The sequence below is a fragment of the Ranitomeya imitator genome, chromosome 8, assembly GCF_032444005.1.
Source record: "Ranitomeya imitator isolate aRanImi1 chromosome 8, aRanImi1.pri, whole genome shotgun sequence".
NCBI lineage: Eukaryota > Metazoa > Chordata > Amphibia > Anura > Dendrobatidae > Ranitomeya > Ranitomeya imitator.
In genome coordinates, this window is record NC_091289.1 from 180,581,631 (window position 1) to 180,599,981 (window position 18,351).

Below are 18,351 nucleotides of genomic sequence, written 5' to 3' on the forward strand. Positions count from 1 at the left end.
GAATGGGAGTTAAATACAAAAATATTCAAACGCATAGTGGATCTTTGGGGGGCCCCGGATATAGATCTATTTGCAAACAATCAAAATCGGAAAACGGAGCCCTTCTGCTCGATAGATCCTCGGGGGAGTCCAGTGGCTATAGACGCGTTGTTAATTCCATGGAAATTCCATCTAGCTTATGTGTTTCCTCCGATAGCTCTAATTCCCTTAGTCTTGAAGAAAATCAGGGAAGACAGAGCCAAAGTGATATTGATAGCTCCGTTCTGGCCGAAAAGAGTATGGTTCCCATGGCTACGCCTAATGTCCATAGCGGATCCATGGGTACTCCCAGATATCCCAGACCTTCTGCATCAAGGGCCAGTGAATCACCCACAAATAAAAAGTTTGCACATGACGGCCTGGCTTTTGAAAGGGAACTGTTAACAAAAAAGGGATTTTCTTCAAATTTAATTTCTACCCTGCTGGCCAGTAGAAAACCTATAACTACCAGAGCCTATGGCAAAGTCTGGAAAAAGTTCCTCTCCACGTCAGGGGTTATCCTATCAAATCAGATGCCAATTCAGGAAATTTTAGAATTTCTTCAAAAAGGATTAGAGAAAGGCCTAGCAACAAACACTCTGAAAGTTCAGATTGCAGCATTGGGTGCCCTTTACAACCAGGATTTGGCGGGGAATCACTGGGTAAAAAGATTTATTAGAGCATCTACTAGGTCCAGACCAGTTATACATCTCACCGCTCCTCCCTGGGATCTGAACTTAGTCCTTTCAGCACTAAGGCACCGTTCGAACCTTTATCTCAGGCTTCACTGAAAATAATATCTTGGAAAACCTGTTTATTGGTGGCCCTAACCTCAGCTCGCAGGATTAGTGATCTGCAGGCCTTATCAGCTTACCCACCTCTAACCCAAATATTAGATGACAGAGTAATCCTTAAAACTGACCCTTCTTGCCTTCCCAAAGTGGCGTCAAAATTCCACAGATCTCAAGAGATAGCGTTACCATCTTTTTGCCCCAATCCAAAAAACAAAAAAGAGGAGGCTCTACACACACTAGACGTAAAGAGATGTCCAACACACTATCTGTCAGCCACAAGGGAGTGTAGGAAAGGGAGGGCTCTGTTTGTCTGTTTTCAGGGACCAAATAAGGGTCACAAAGCATCGAAAGCCACGTTGGCAAGGTGGGTAAGAGATGCCATCAAGATGTCATATACCTCTTCCGGAGAACAAGCTCCGGACACAATTAAGGCCCATTCAACCAGGTCGGTGGCAACCTCTTGGGCTGAACGTGGTGGAGCATCAATAGATCAAATATGTAGAGCAGCCACTTGGTCTTCCCTCTCTACATTCTTCAAGCACTATCAGCTTAATCTATCTTCTCCCTCAGACTTAACTTTTGGTAGGAGAGTTCTTGAGGCAGTAGTCCCACCCTAAAACTTTCATTCTTTGAAATTCTCTCGTTAGTGCCGTCATGGGGTAAGAGAATATCGTAGTTACTTACCGATAACGGTATTTCTCTGATCCCATGACGGCACCTGTATATTCCCTCCCTTCACGTATGGGTGTCCACACTACTAATAATTTTCACGAGGTGTGCAAGAAAAAAAATATAAAAAAAATATATATATATATATGAGCTTATATAAGTTATATAGTTATGATTTGTTGTGTAAAAATAACCAATTAAGTTACAGCAGAAATTCCCTGCAAGGCTCTGTAAACCAACTGAGGTGGAGGAGAGGTCCCGCCTTTTTAACCTGTGGGTTTCCTGTCCCTGAGGGCGGATCCCTCTCTCTCGTTAGTGCCGTCATGGGATCAGAGAAATACTGTTATCGATAAGTAACTACGATATTCCTACTGATATAAATGGATCATTACTAGAACTTGTCCCTTACCTGCAATGAACAACCATGGGACCAGCATCTGTGGGGTTACAAGCTTTAACTCTTCGTAAGAAAGCTAGAATGGGTGTAGGATATTCTGGGACACCATGGTCCGGCCACGCCATGAACTGGAATTGGCGGATCTCTCGCTTTTCACAGGAGCCATTCTGTATGGATTAGAGAGAGAGTCTGATTTTAATGTGTTGTCTTCAGAAGTTACTACAGATATAACAATACTATGGATGTATCGTCAGTATGGACACTCAATCCACGAGCAAATTTACAGGGTCCCAGAAAATAACAGTTTACAAGATTGACTGGCAATGTAACTGGCCAAAACAACTAATCCAAAATTGTCAGCTTTAACTATGACTTTGGATACTTTATATAAGGTGGTCTGTATTATAGTTGATTGGTTCTGCAATTTCAGACCCGCAGTGCACTAACTAGGTATCCAAAATCAAGTTTCACTCCGCATCACTATCTGCATTTGTTTCTCATTAAAGTCAGCGCACCGTAAAATTATATTATAATTGAAAATTAAATTAAAACATTAGACTCTTAATTTGCTTGTCTACCTTCTGCCGCATTGTGCGGTCTTATCTCTCTCTAGGGAGAAAAAGCAAGAGGGGGTGAACACGTTGTCAGGGAAAGGGTGGATCCAATCTGCGACCTGTTCTGTTTGTTAGTTATGGGACAAGACCCCAAATAACCTATTATACAGAGAATATTCAGGACGACTCACCTTGTAGAGGGCAAATGTCCTCACTGTATATGTGGCAAGTTCTACTGTGTCTAGTAAGGTGACTTGGATCATTCCATAAGTCTCGGTGCCTCGACTTGGCCAGTACTGGTCACACTTTACCTGTGGATTAAATAACATTAAGTCATAAAACACATCCGCACATCAATGTCGGACTGTAAAGTGACAGTTTCAATTTTAAAGACATCAAATCACAATAATCCATCATGGAAATGCCAGATTATCAGATTTTTAGAGTAAAGGTACCTTCACACATAACGATATTGTTAACGATATCGTTGCTTTTTGTGACGTAGCAACGCTATCGTTAATGAAATCGTTATGTGTGACAGCGACCAACGATCAGGCCCCTGCTGGGAGATCGTTGGTCGCTGAAGAAAGTCCAGAACTTTATTTCGTCGCTGGACTTCTGCTGACATTGCTGGATCGGCGTGTGTGACACCGATCCAGCGATGTCTTCACTGGTAACCAGGGTAAACATTGGCTAACTAAGCGCAGGGCCGCGCTTAGTAACCCGATGTTTACCCTGGTTACCATCCTAAAAGTTAAAAAAAACAAACGCTACATACTTACCTACAGCCGTCTGTCCTCCAGCGCTGTGCTCTGCACTCCTCCTGTACTGGCTGTGAGCGTCGGTCAGCCGGAAAGCAGAGCGGTGACGTCACCGCTCTGCTTTCCGGCCGCTGTGCTCACACAGACACTACAGGAGGAGTGCAGAGCACAGCGCTGGAGGACAGACGGCTGTAGGTAAGTATGTAGCGTTTGTTTTTTTTAACTTTTAGGATGGTAACCAGGGTAAACATCGGGTTACTAAGCGCGGCCCTGCGCTTAGTTACCCGATGTTTACCCTGGTTACCGGCATCGTTGGTCGCTGGAGAGCGGTCTGTGTGACAGCTCTCCAGCGACCAAACAGCGACGCTGCAGCGATCCGGATCGTTGTCGGTATCGCTGCAGCGTCGCTTAATGTGAAGGTACCTTAATTTGTAGTTTGTGAGCTGTGCCTTTAAAGTGACCAGTGTCAGTCAGATACCTGTCCATCTGCAAACCTCCATGTCTGTATTTGACCATGAGGAAAGGGATGTGGTCATGGCATCTAAATGCTGTATGTGATTTATAATCGATGTATTTAATTATACATACAATAGGCTGCACAATATGTACAGATCAAGAAAGGACATATAGTTTGCATCCAACTATTGTACGCTTTACGATATTCCTTAAGGCAAGTAATTAAATGTGCTACTTTATTATGGATGTAGTTCTACTTAATAACTATCATTAGCAGCAATGAGCAGCGTCTTTGTAAACCAGGCACAGGATATTCTGTCTGTATGATGTCTGACCCTAGATTTTTCCTCCAGACGAGTCATCATGACGATGGTGGTTGTCCTCTGCTCCCACACCATGCGCCAGAAATCACTGAGTGTCTCAGGTAATGGCCCTTGTGTGGCAATATATGCGTTCTGTTTCCTGTAGCCATCTATGTAGTTGCCATTGATGTAATCACTGCCAGGGACACCTGTTAAAAGATTATAAAGCTTTAGAATTGGCAGGGTAGACACCCAACCTGTATCTGCTATTACTGTTGGCTTTATCTGTCTATTTCCTTTGGCATTTACCCTTCTAATTAATCCCCTCGTGTGAATGATCAGTCTCCCTGCTGCCCCCTCCCTCATGATCACACCTGGCCTATTTCATGTGCACCTAGTTTGTTATAAATGCGGAGTCATAGGTCTGTCTCCATAAGGATGTCTCTAAAAGGATACAGCAGAAATGTACCAGAAGTGAACAGAAGGTAAGCCTAACCACTGTTATTAATTGTACTAAATTTCTTACTCTTTCCTCAACACTTACTCTCATCATGCTGACATACGCTTAGGCTATGTGCACACTTTGCGGATTTACTGCTGATTCGCAGCATTTTTTCCATGCAAAACGCTGCAGAACCACAAGTGATTTACAGTACAATGTAAATCAATGGGTAAAAAAATGCTGTGCAAATGGTGCGGAAAATTCCGCACGGAATCTGCAGCGGATTAAAAAAAAAAGGACCATGTCAATTCTTTGTGCGTTTCTGCACCCATTCCATTATAGGAAACGCATGAAATCCGCAGTAAAAATGCACAAAATCCACATAAAAAACGCGCAGATTTTGACCTGTGTTCTCTGCCAAGAGATGCATAATCCGCACAGAAAATACCACAGGCAAATCCGCAACGTGTGCACATAGCCTAACAGTTTTGGCTCCATTATTCCTCCCTCTCTCTGCTTCTCATGCTGGCGAGATATCTCCCAATCCTGGTACCCTACAGCTCATTCCTCCCATTATTACCCCATTCTATCGCTCCCAACCCAAAATAAACACCCAAAATCTTTCCCACCTCAAATCCGTGCCCTTGACGCACACCATCCTGCTCCCACTCTCTAACTCTGGAATGCCCGCTCCGTCTGCAATAAACTACACGTGATTCACAGTCTCTTTACCTCTTGTAGTCTTTCCTTCCTGGACCTCACCAAAACATGGCTCACACCCTCCCACACAGCCTCCCCTGCTGCGCTATGTTACAGCCGCCTCTAATTCACCCACACTCCTCGCCCTGGCAACAGACATGGTGGAGGAGTGGGCTTTCTCCTTTCTTCAAACTGTACATTTAACCCAATCCCACCTCTTCCCTCCCTTATCCTTCCCTCTTTTGAAGTCCACTGGGTCCGTATCTATTCCAATCTGCAAATGGCCGTCACATACCAACCTCCGGGCCCGACCACTGCCTTTATTAACCAATTCTCCACCTGGCTACTTCACTTTCTCTCTGCTGACATTCCCACCATCATCATGGGTGACGTCAACATCCCCACTGATATCCACCAGTCGGCAGCCTCCAAACTCCTGTTCCTTACTTAATCTTTTGGACTTACTCAGTGGTCCTCCTCAGCCACCCACACAGACGGACACACATTAGACCTGGTCTTCACCGGTCTCTGCTCCCTATCTAACTTCACAACCTCCCCTCTCCCTCTATCTGACCACCATCTACTCACTTTCTCATCCCTGCCTCCTTACCTGTCACCCATGTCCAGAAACATGCGCACCCCCGCAGAAACCTCGACACCTAGACACCCACACTCTCTCTGACTCTATTCTAACACCGGCATCCATATCCTCCACGACACAGACAGTGCCACTACTTTCTACAATTCCAATCTTGCATCAGCCATCGACTCAGTCGCCCCAGTCATGCATAGCAGAGTGCAACAAATTAGTAGACAACCCTGGCACAATAACATCACTAAAAAGCATTGCCAAGTATCCAGAATTGCAGAGCGGCGTTGGAAGAAAACTCATTCGTAAGATGATTTCACTGCACTCAAACAAGCAACACTCATTCAAATCAGCTCTCAACTCTGCTAAAAAGGCCTACTTTACATCCCTTGTATCTTCCTTATCCCACAACCTCAAACAGTTGTTTAACACTTAACTCCCTCCACCGCCCACCCACTCCGACTTCCCTAATCTCTGCCCAGGACTTTGCCGCGCACTTCAAAAATAAGATAGACCAAACAAGGCAAGTCTTTGTTGTACGACTACTAGTGATGAGCGAGTATACTCGGTTTCCTGAGCACGCTTGGGGTGGTCTCCAAGTATTTGTTAGTGTTCGGAGATTACGTTCTCTTCCCCGCAGCTGCATGATTTACGGCTGCTAGACAGGCTGAATACATGTGAGGAATGCCTGTTTGTAAGGGAATTCCCACATGTATTCAGGCTGTCCAGCAGCCGTAAATCATGCAGCTGAGGCGATGAAAACTAAATCTCCGAGCACTAACAAATACTCGGGAGATCATCCAAGCTACAATGCTATTCGCTCATCACTAATGACTACCACAACCCCTTTGTATGCCAGATCAATGCAATAACCCCATAACTTCCCTCTCCAAAATCACTGAAGGAGAGCTTGCTCATTCAAATCACACCACCACTTGTGCACTTGACCCCATCCCACCTCCTCTCCAATCTCACCACTACACTAATCCCATCCCTAACCCATCTCTTCAACCTGTCACTAACTTCTGGTACCTTCCCCTCTGCTTTAAAACATGCCACAATCACACCTATCCTCAAAAACCATCCCTTGACCCGAGCATTATGTCAGCTATCGCCCCATGTCTTTGCTACCATTTGCTTCCAAAATCCTTGAGCAGCACGTCCATGCTGAACCTTCCTCTCACTTTGCATCTAATGGTACCTTCACACATAACGATATTGTTAACGATATCGTTGCTATTTGTGACGTAGCAACGATATCGTTAATGAAATCGTTATGTGTGACAGCGACCAACGATCAGGCCCCTGCTGGGAGATCGTTGGTCGCTGAATAAAGTCCAGAACTTTATTTCGTCGCTGGACTCCTGCTGACATCGCTGGATCGGCATGTGTGACACCGATCCAGCGATGTCTTCACTGGTAACCAGGGTAAACATCGGGTAACTAAGCGCAGGGCCGCGCTTAGTAACCCGATGTTTACCCTGGTTACCATGCTAAAAGTAAAAAAAAAAAAACACTAGATACTTACCTACCGCTGTCTGTCCCCGGCGCTGTGCTCTGCTCTCCTCCTGTACTGGCTGTGAGCCGGAAAGCAGAGCGGTGACGTCACCGCTCTGCTTTCCGGCTCACAGCCAGTACAGGAGGAGAGTAGAGAAGCAGAGCGCAGCGCTGGAGGACAGACGGCTGTAGGTAAGTATGTAGTGTTTGTTTTTTTTTACTTTTAGCATGGTAACCAGGGTAAACATCGGGTTACTAAGCGCGGCCCTGCGCTTAGTTACCCGATGTTTACCCTGGTTACCGGCATCGTTGGTCGCTGGAGAGCGGTCTGTGTGACAGCTCTCCAGCGACCAAACAGCGACGCTGCAGCGATCCGGATCGTTGTCGGTATCGCTGCAGCGTCGCTTAATGTGAAGGGGCCTTAACTCGCTCTTCAACGACCTACAATCTGGCTTCCATCCCTACCATTCCACTGAGACTGCCCTGACCAAACTTACTAACAACACAGCCAAAGCTAACAGACAATTCTCTATACTCCTCCTTCTAGACCTGTCAACAAAGTTGACCACTGCCTCCTACTACAGATCCTCTCTTAATTTGGTGTAAAAGATCCGATGACACTCAGATCTACCTCTCTGGCCCTGATGTCACCTCTCTGCTCTCCAGAATCCCAGAGTGTCTATCAGCCATATCCTCCTTCTCTCGCTTCCTCAAACTCAATGTGGACAAATCTGAACTAATTATCTTTCCTCCATCTCGCATACCTTCCTTACCTGATCTATCTATCACAATAAATTCACACTTTCCCCTGTCACGGTAATCCGCTGCCTCCGACTAAAGGTACCGTCACACTAAACGATATCGCTAGCGATCCGTGACGTTGCAGCGTCCTGGCTAGCGATATCGTTCAGTTTGACACACAGCAGCGATCAGAATCCTGCTGTGATGTCGTTGGTCGCTGCAGAAAGTCCAGCACTTTATTTCGTCGCTGGACTTCCTGCTGACATCGCTGAATCGGCGTCACACACGCCGATTCAGCGATGTCTTCGCTGGTAACCAGGGTAAACATCGGGTTACTAAGCGCAGGGCCGCGCTTAGTAACCCGATGTTTACCTTGGTTACCAGCGTAAAAGTAAAAAAAAAACCAAACACTACATACTTACATTCCGGTGTCTGTCCCTCGGCGCTCAGCTTCTCTGCCCTGTGTAAGCACAGCGGCCGGAAAGCAGAGCGGTGACGTCACCGCTGTGCTTTCCGGCCGCTGTGCTTACACAGGGCAGAGAAGCAGAGCGCCGAGGGACAGACAGCGGAAGGTAAGTATGTAGTGTTTGGTTTTTTTTTACTTTTACGCTGGTAACCAGGGTAAACATCGGGTTACTAAGCGCGGCCCTGCGCTTAGTAACCCGATGTTAACCCTGGTTACCGGCATAGTTGGTCGCTGGAGAGCTGTCTGTGTGACAGCTCTCCAGCGACCAAACAGCGACGCTGGAGCGATCCGGATCATTGTCGGTATCGCTGCAGCGTCGCTTAGTGTGACGGTACCTTAACCCTCGACTCTGCCCTGTACTTCAAACTGCACATCCAAGCTCTCGGCACCACCTGTCTCCTCCAGCTCAAAAATATTTCTTGAATCCATCATTTCCTCAACAGTCATTCTACCAAGATGCTTGTGCATGCCCTAATCATCTCCCACCTCGACTACTGCAACATCCTCCTCTGTCACATACCTTCTAACACTCTCCCACCCCTCCGGTCCATCCTTAACTCTGCTGCCCGACTAATTATTCTCACTCCTCGCTACACTCCTGCTTCCCCTCTTTGCAAATCCCTTCGCTGGCTCCCAATTTCCCAGCGTATCCAGTTTAAACTACTAACACTGACCTACAAAGCCATCAATAACCTTTCTCCTCCGTATATTTCCAAACTAATCTCTCAATATCTTCCCTCACGTACTCTCCAGTCATCACCAGACCTCCTTCTCTCCTCCACGCTTATTCACTCCTCACCCAATCGCCTCCAAGCCTTCTCCCGAATATCCCCATCCTCTGGAATTCTGTGCCCCAACACGTCCGGTTATCCACCACATTTGGATGCTTCAGACTGAACCTGAAAACCCACCTCTTCAAGAAAGCTTACAACCTGTAATGACCACACGACCACCCAACTCCATTGGAGCTACTGCAACCCCCGACCTACTGTCTCCTTCCCCATAATCCTGTAGAATGTAAGCCTGCAGGGGCAGGGTCCTCGCCCCTCTGTACCAGTCTGTCATTGTTAGTTTTGTTTACTGTAAGTGATATTTGTATTTTGATGTAACCCTGTCTCATGTACAGCACCATGGAATTAATGGTGCTATATAAATAAAAAATAATAGTGGGTAACTTGTGGATCTTCTTACCATCAACAGAGGTGAGGATGACACGGGAGTGGTCGTATGCTATAACATTTGCATAACGATTCTTTGGTTTGTTCACCTCTAGGTTAGAATTCTCCCATGTGAACTGTTGACCAGGGTCAATGGACTGAAACACAAAAGAAATAATCCAGATTGAACAAAAAATGTAATCATGGCAGCTTTACAAACACGTATACAATATCCAGATCTCACCTCATATTCCTGGGAGAACTTGAGTCCATCATTGGCCTTCAAGCGGTCAATGCTCTCAGCGAGGTCATTGATTGAGATCGGTGGATGTTCCCTCATACCTGAGGCGATAGAAAGAAAACATTAGAAACAAAGAATTCCTGCCATGCAGATGACAATGGAGATGGACAGTGCAGCCAGACAGATTGGCAGAGCCGTAAACACGCAGCATGCTGCAAAACCCTGAGAGAAGCGGCATTATATGTCTGAATGTTGGCATGCTCTGCAGCCCATGGCGCCATCCACACCACAGACTAATGCAGTAATGCGTTGCAGTGAAAAGGACAGAGGAAAAAAAAAAAGATAACCAATGCCTGGAAATGAAATGAGTAAATGTAGACACGAATCATTGATCAATGATAAAGACAGTCGAGACATACCAAGTATATGACATAATATTCAATCTAACGGGAATATGGAGGGAACAGGTAGAGCAACTTCACAGGGTTAAAACCATAAAAAAGCAACTTTGGAAGAGGGCTAGAGTTTGTTGTGATGAAAACGTGATTTCCATCTCATATGCACAATAGATATGAGAATCGTCAAGGAATTGGGTCAGAGAGGACAGGAATATGAAGCATTACAATAGTCCAATATTCTGTCTCCGAAGGGTGTGATCCAAGCTCCAGACTGATCCAGTAGATGTGCCCTGCTCTAGTACCTCTCCTACCACCCTATCATATCACTACTCTACATCTTCCCCCACTGAATGATTTTCTCACCAAGAACAGAGGCAATATTCAAGATACGCAGAGAACAATACAAAGGCAGTGCCCAGCTGAGGAGTATGACATGGGGTGAAGAAAATGTGAAGGAAATTGAAAGAAAGCAAGAGCTGGCAATGAGTAGGGCATGAGGGGAGTGAAAACTTCACTAAGTGGTTATGGTAAATTATCAAACTAACTTGAAATATTCGGATAACTGGGGACACTGGAACCTGCAAGGAAAACAAAAGCGGCAAAGAACAGAATGCAATTAGAGGAACGGCTGAAATGGAAGTGAGGGTCTGTTTGGTACTGGATCTAATAAATGTAGTTAAAACAGGCTGAGAGTAGGGGAGCTCCTCCACCATTTTTGGAGCAGTGAGTAAGATATATACTCCACATGAGCTAGATCATAACTATGTACATAGGTGAAGTAGAACAAGGAGGGCTTAGGTGAAGCACATCCTTATATGCAGCGCTGGAAACCTTTCTTGTTCTTGATGACAATTGGGTGCACTGTTTGTGAGGTATCTCTTGACTGGATCGATATACCATCCATGTACTGTCCAAGAAAGAATGATCAGTATTGGAGCTCTCCTATGGCGCAGTCCTTGTTCTCCTGTGACCATCTCTAGCAATAAGATTGTCATCTGAAGATGGTACCTACTACTGATTTCATATCAGGAAGCAAAAAAGCTAGAACTGTCCCTGACAATAATACAATCTTGGATTGGACAAAAGTTGGCAGATACAGCCGACCATCTGATGTATATGTGGGCTTCCTGACTTTACCTCAACAGATATCAGATAAAATAATAATAACTGTATTCCGTACATTCCTCAACCAAGAATCTGCAAAAACCCTAGTCCATGCCCTCATCATCTCTCGCCTTGACTACTGCAACCTCCTGCTCTGTGGCCTCCCCTCTAACACTCTCGCACCCCTCCAATCTATTCTAAACTCAGCTGCCCGACTAATCCACTTGTCCCCCCGCTATTCCCCGGCCTCTCCCCTCTGTCAATCCCTTCACTGGCTCCCCATTGCCCAGAGACTCCACTACAAAACCCTAACCATGATGTACAAAGCCATCCACAACCTGTCTCCTCCATACATCTGTGACCTCGTCTCCCGGTACTTGCCTACACGCAACCTCCGATCCTCACAAGATCTCCTTCTCTACTCCCCTCTTATCTCCTCTTCCCACAATCGTATACAAGATTTCTCTCGCGTATCACCCCTACTCTGGAACCCTCTACCACAACACATCAGACTCTCGCCTACCATCGAAACCTTCAAAAAGAACCTAAAGACCTACCTCTTCTGGTAAGCCTACAACCTGCAGTAACCACCGATCCACCAAACCACTGCATGACCAGCTCTATCCTCACCCATCCCTTATAGATTGTGAGCCTTCGCGGGCAGGGTCCTCACTCCTCCTGTACCAGTTATGACTTAGATTATTGTACTTGTTTTTATTATGTATACCCCTCGTCACATGTAAAGCGCCATGGAATAAATGGCGCTATAACAATAAATAATAAAAAGGATTGGGCAGATGGACTTTCAAGGCAAAATATCTTCTTTGAAAAAAAAAAAAAAAGTCACTGCCAGAAGTGTCTTTTCTCTTTACCCATTGAAAACACACAAATGCTCTACTGAGCACTCATGCTTATGAGGGAGTCGGGAGAGATCACTGCCTATCCGCCATTTGGCCAATAGCCATTTCATGTGTATATTCAGCTTTATAGGACAAAGGGGAACATTTTAAAGTAACCAAAAAGCGGCATCCTGTTCTAGGGAAGAAGGAGCCAGAACTCGAGGTTCAGTAACCACACTGGTGTTCGTTTACAGACACGGTTCCGATGCAATGATTTTACATCTAGTAAAAAAAAAAAACAATTGATGGAGGGAGAAGAGGGTATGCAGCCAAATTAAAAAAAATTTTTACTCCATTTATAATTGATGTCACACTCTTAGCAGCTGTCAAAGAAAGTGCTCACTGCTCATATCTCCAGCTGACAATTCCATTGGTGCAAGATCATCAGTTCATTGTTATGAATCCATTGTTGGATCGTTGCAGAAATCGTAAAATTTTTTCGCCTCACAACTGAAGATGATGATGATGGGAAAGTAAAACGAAAAGTCTTGAAAATACAAAGGACATAACTACCTGGAGTTTGGTAGTTCAGGCGCCTCAGTTCCACCGGATCAGAGGAATGTCCCAAGAGGGATTCTTTGACTCCTGGTGTTTGATCTTCTTTATTAGATGGAGAGTTGGTTCTTTTTCTATAAAGAAATAAGATCTTGTGATCAACATCGAAAACTCTTATGAAATGAAAAAAAAACAAAAAACAAAACTGCAGTTCTCTTTCCATTCTTTATGCTGCAAAATTCTTCTACCTTAGCATTTGTTAATAAGGAAATTCTGATCATATGAGCCTTGTTTGCGGCACAAATTTGTGACAATGTAAAACTCACAAAACAGTAGTGATAATTCACAGATTAAAAAAAAAAGAAAGTGACAAAAGAACAATAATGGCAGCAGTTTGTTTGTCTGTCTATTTCAGCATAGTGATAACATTTGTTTGATATGACTTGCATTTATTTGTGAAAATATAGGAAATTTGGTGAAAATGTAAAAACGTTACTCTTATGCCCTTAAACCACAGCGTTATGTCATACAAAATACTTAATAAATAACATTTCCCACATGTCTAATTTACATCTGCATCATTTTTCAAACATATTTTTTTTGTTAGGAAGATAGAAGGGATAAAAGTTGATCAGCAATTTCTAATTTTTCCAACAAAATTTACAAAACCATTTTTTTTAGGGACCACATCACATTTGAAGAGACTTTGAGGGGCCTATAGGACAGAAAATAACCAAAAGTGACAGCATTCAAAATAACATTGAAGAAGTTTATGAACTCTTCACTCAGGTACTTCACAGGAACTAAAGCAATGTGGAAGGAAAAAAAATGAAACTTTAACTTTTTTTTTTCCACAAAATTTTAACTTTAGCCCAAAATCTTTTATTTTCACAAGGGTAATAAGAGAAAATGGACCCAAAATTTGTTGGTCAATTTCTCATGGGTACACCGATACCCCATATGTGGAGGAAAACTACTGTTTGGGAGTATGACAGGGCTCAGAAGGGAAGGAGCACAAATTGACTTTTTGAATGTAAAAATGTCTGGAATCGAGAGCGAACGCCATGTCTCCTTTGGAGAGCCCCTGATATGCTTAAACAGTGGAAACACCCACAAGTGACCCCATTTTAGAAACTAGACCCCTCAAAGAATGTATCTAGGTGTGTGTTGAGAACCTTGAACCCCCAGGTGCTGAAGTACAGAAGTTTACAACATGGAACCGTGAAAATAATGAATCTCATTTTTCCCACAAAAATGTACTTTTAGTCCCATCTTTTTTATTTTTACAGGGACAACAGGAGAAAATGGACCTATAAATTTCTTGTGCAACTTCTGTTAAGTATGCGGATACCCAATATGTGGGGGAAACTACTGTTTCGGCGCATGGCAGGGTTTGGAAAGGAAGGAGTGACGTTTTGGAGCACAGACTTTGATGGAATGGTATACCGTCGTCATGTTGGGTTTGGAATGCCCCTGATGTGCCTAAACAGTGTAAAAAAAAACCCACAAGTTACCCCATTTTGGAAACTACAAACCTCAGGGATTTTATCTAGGGCTATAGTGAGCATTTTGAACCCACACAAAACCTACACAGAATTTGGTAACATTAGGTTGCCTTATTGAAAGTTTTTCTTTTTTTTCATGAAAATGTTGTTTTGGCCCCAAATGTGTAATTTTCACAATGTATAATGATAGAAAATGGACCTCATAATTTGTTACACAATTTCTGCCGAACGTGATGACACCCCATATGTGGTCAAAAACTTCTGTTTGGGCATACGGCAGCGCTTGGAAATGAAAGAGCGCTATTTGGAATAGCCAGTTGTTTATGCCGCGTCGCATTTGGAGAACCCCTGACATACGAAAACAGCAGAAACCCCCCACAAGTGGCCCCATTTTGGAAACTAAACCTCTCAAGGAATTCATCTAGTGGTATATTGAGCATTTTTAACCTACAGGTGATTCACAACATTTTATAACATTTAGATGTGTGAATAAAAAATTAAATTGTTTCCACTAAAATACTATTTTAGCACCAAATGTATCATTTACACTAGGGTTAATGTGAGAAATAAGACCCCACAATTTGTTATGCAAATTCTCCCGGTGTGGCAGTACCACATACCTGATTGTACACTACTGTTTGAGGACATGGCGGGGATTGAATGGGAAGGAGAGCTAGTTGGCTTTTAGGCTGTGTGCACACGATGCAGATTTGGTGCAGAATTTTCTGCACTAAATCTGCATCTCCTGGCAGAATCCACAGGTGCGTTTTTTATGCGTTTTTTGTGCATTTTTAGTGCGTTTTTGATGCGTTTTTTGTGCAGATTTTACCAATGGATTTCTATTATGGAGGGGTGCAGAAACGCTGCAGAACTGCACAAAAGAAGTGACATGCACTTCTTTGAAATCTGCAGCGTTTCTGCGCAGATTTTTCTGCACCATGTGCACAGCTTTTTTTTTTCACATTGATTTACATTGTACTGTAAATCACAGTGCAGTTCTGCAGCGTTTCTGCTGCATAAAAATCTGCTGCAGTTCTGCACTAAATCTGCATCGTGTGCACATACCCTTAGAATGCAGATTCCATTTGAGTAGATTGTGGAAACTTCACTGCCTAAGGAATTCATCTAGGGGTGTAGTGACTATTTCGAACACATAGGTGCCTCACTTTATAACATTGAGACGTGGAATTATGACATTTTGACTATGGTCCTCAGTATATGATTGGGATTGGTTATATTCCCTGTTGAGGTAGTAATCTAGAAACTGCAGAAAGTCTTGTGTTGTGTGTCTTTTTTTAAGATTTGTAGCTTTGTACAGCAATATGCTGGACACAAGATTTATGGCCCGTATGAGCACATGATAATAACACAGGAACTTCCTACCTCTCCTGCTTACTGTGTCCAGCAGAAGCACAAAAAGAGAATAAATGACATTAATAAGGCAGATTTACAAAATTACACAAGGGGAGAGATTATTATGTAGCAAATGCAGTAATAAATATTGACACTTTGGAAAATGGCTTTGTATGTGTATTGCAGTTCACCATTACAGATGCACATATAAGCCCCAATACACATGTAAAGCTGTGATTTTAATTTGTAAAATATCTTAAAGAGAATCTGTCAGTAAGATCAAATCCCCCTAAACTGTATATATGAATATGCAGGGCTTAGAAATGTAAATCCTTCAACAACGTTACATCTTCTATCTGTTACTGCATTCCTAAGAAATTATCATAGTTGTTCATATGAAAACGAGGTACAACAGAGCACTTAACAAGTCTCTGCCTTCCCTGGTTGTTTCACTGTCCAGCATCAGCCTCCTTAGCTTGTCTGATGCCAAAAGAGGCAACAAGCTATCAATCAAGCTAAAGAGGCTGGTGCTCGGGAGGGAAACAACCTTAAGGGGCAAACGTAGTTAAGTGCTCTGCCACACCCAAAGCACTTAAAATCTAATTTACATATGAATTAAAACGCAATTTCTTGTGAATTCAACAACAGATGCAAGATATAAACTTGATAATGGTTTTATATTTCAAAGACATGCATGTCCATATACCGTACGTGGTTTTTGTGAGGCGAGAGGGATTATGCTTACTGACTGATTCCCTTTAATGGAAGTGGTGAGGAGGTTAACCCAAATTGTTTCATTATTTATAGTTTATCCTTCAATATTTGCAAGTCAACACACTGCTTGGCCTGGTATAACTTCCCTAAAAATCCCTCTGTGACAGATTTGTGGTAAACCATATTTATTTAAAAGAGGTGACTGGATTTGTCGTGTTACTCTAGCAAGATTAACCTAGTGCGTGCAGTCTCTTTTTCTAAATACACTGCTCAAAAAATAAAGGAAACACTAAAATATCACATCCTAGATATAACTGCATGAAATATTCCAGATGTTTACAGCTGGTTAGAAAATACTATTAAAACATAGCTTTTATTTTAATACGCTAAAATCACTATATTACCACGTGGTTACAAAGTGCCGGTGCTCACAACATAGTGCAAAACATAAAACCGTAAGAAAATCTTGGCAAACCACACATATGCCTCTTCTCAGGGAGAAAATTTTTTGCCCTTTACTGGGTATAGCAGATAATGGAGATACTACATCAGTCCCCTTTATTATTGCTTATTATCTCTTAGGGGCGTTTTTTCCAACCCCTTCCCTGAACACGGAAAGAGTGCTGTAAATTTCACCCCACAGTTCACTTAATAATGTGACCAAAGTCCGTCTGGTTTAGACCAACAACCCAATATACATGCTGGCATATGCCAAAACAAACACAGCGGATCCTCTTGCTGTCACTTATTATTGCATATGGTGTTTACACATAAAACGCAAGCTCCACAAATAAACAGAGGAATACAGAAACCTCTCTCATGTTTTTAAACCATAGATGCTTCCGGAATACATATATACCCCTCTCAATATACTGGTAGGTATATGTTCACTTCGTGCATCGAATGGATTTATATCAAAGTATGTTAAGGTTTATACTCATCCATGGGACCGGGTCTTCCCAGCGGTGCCTTTTTCAGAGTGCCAATGGGCTCTGAGTCTGTAGACGAAAAATCCACATGCACTCTTTTTGGAGGATATGTCTGTCCCAGTCACCTCCTCTTTGTGATTGGACAATCTTCTCAATCCCTATGAATCTGATCCCTTTCACATTGCCATTGTGTAGCCAATTAATATGGTTTGCTATAGGGGTATCTCTCTTATTTATAATGTCTCTGTGGTGTTCACCCACCCTCCTCCTAAATTCTCGACTAGTGAAGTGACGTATCGGCGTCCGGAAACATGCGGGACGGTGAGGTGCATAGCGTCTATTTAAGACCGGCAAGAGCTTTAGATATTTAGCAATGCTCACCGATGTATGCTGCTAAGATGTCAGTACCCCCCTGATGAATATTGTTATGAAACGTTGGGAGACATCAGCTCTAAAAGGGATTGAGGGACGGAGTGCTACGTTGCACTTACCAAAGAGAAGGATCCCTGGCACTCTGAAAAAGGCACCGCTGGGAAGACCCGGTCCCATGGATGAGTATAAACCTTAACATACTTTGATATAAATCCATTCGATGCACGAAGTGAACATATACCTACCAGTATATTGAGAGGGGTATATATGTATTCCGGAAGCATCTATGGTTTAAAAACATGAGAGAGGTTTCTGTATTCCTCTGTTTATTTGTGGAGCTTGCGTTTTATGTGTAAACACCATATGCAATAATAAGTGACAGCAAGAGGATCCGCTGTGTTTGTTTTGGCATATGCCAGCATGTATATTGGGTTGTTGGTCTAAACCAGACGGACTTTGGTCACATTATTAAGTGAACTGTGGGGTGAAATTTACAGCACTCTTTCCGTGTTCAGGGAAGGGGTTGGAAAAAACGCCCCTAAGAGATAATAAGCAATAATAAAGGGGACTGATGTAGTATCTCCATTATCTGCTATACCCAGTAAAGGGCAAAAAATTTTCTCCCTGAGAAGAGGCATATGTGTGGTTTGCCAAGATTTTCTTACGGTTTTATGTTTTGCACTATGTTGTGAGCACCGGCACTTTGTAACCACGTGGTAATATAGTGATTTTAGCGTATTAAAATAAAAGCTATGTTTTAATAGTATTTTCTAACCAGCTGTAAACATCTGTAGACTAT

At 43.2% G+C, this 18,351-nt stretch overlaps 1 protein-coding gene across 14 annotated transcripts in view; it reads right to left on the minus strand.

Moving 5' to 3' along the window:
• PTPRF (protein tyrosine phosphatase receptor type F) overlaps positions 1-18,351 on the minus strand; it is a 1,072,658-nt gene that overhangs the window by 9,667 nt on the left and 1,044,640 nt on the right. For 8 of the 14 annotated variants that reach the window (XM_069738054.1, XM_069738065.1, XM_069738064.1 and 5 more), the window contains 7 exons: positions 12,698-12,813; positions 10,727-10,759; positions 9,787-9,884; positions 9,577-9,700; positions 3,985-4,160; positions 2,624-2,743; positions 1,891-2,045 (listed from right to left, as the gene is read on the minus strand). In XM_069738054.1, the coding sequence (XP_069594155.1) occupies positions 1,891-2,045; positions 2,624-2,743; positions 3,985-4,160; positions 9,577-9,700; positions 9,787-9,884; positions 10,727-10,759; positions 12,698-12,813 (822 nt within the window). The remainder of the gene's footprint in view (positions 1-1,890; positions 2,046-2,623; positions 2,744-3,984; positions 4,161-9,576; positions 9,701-9,786; positions 9,885-10,726; positions 10,760-12,697; positions 12,814-18,351) is intronic. The other 6 variants (XM_069738062.1, XM_069738067.1, XM_069738060.1 and 3 more) reach the window with 1 other exon arrangement.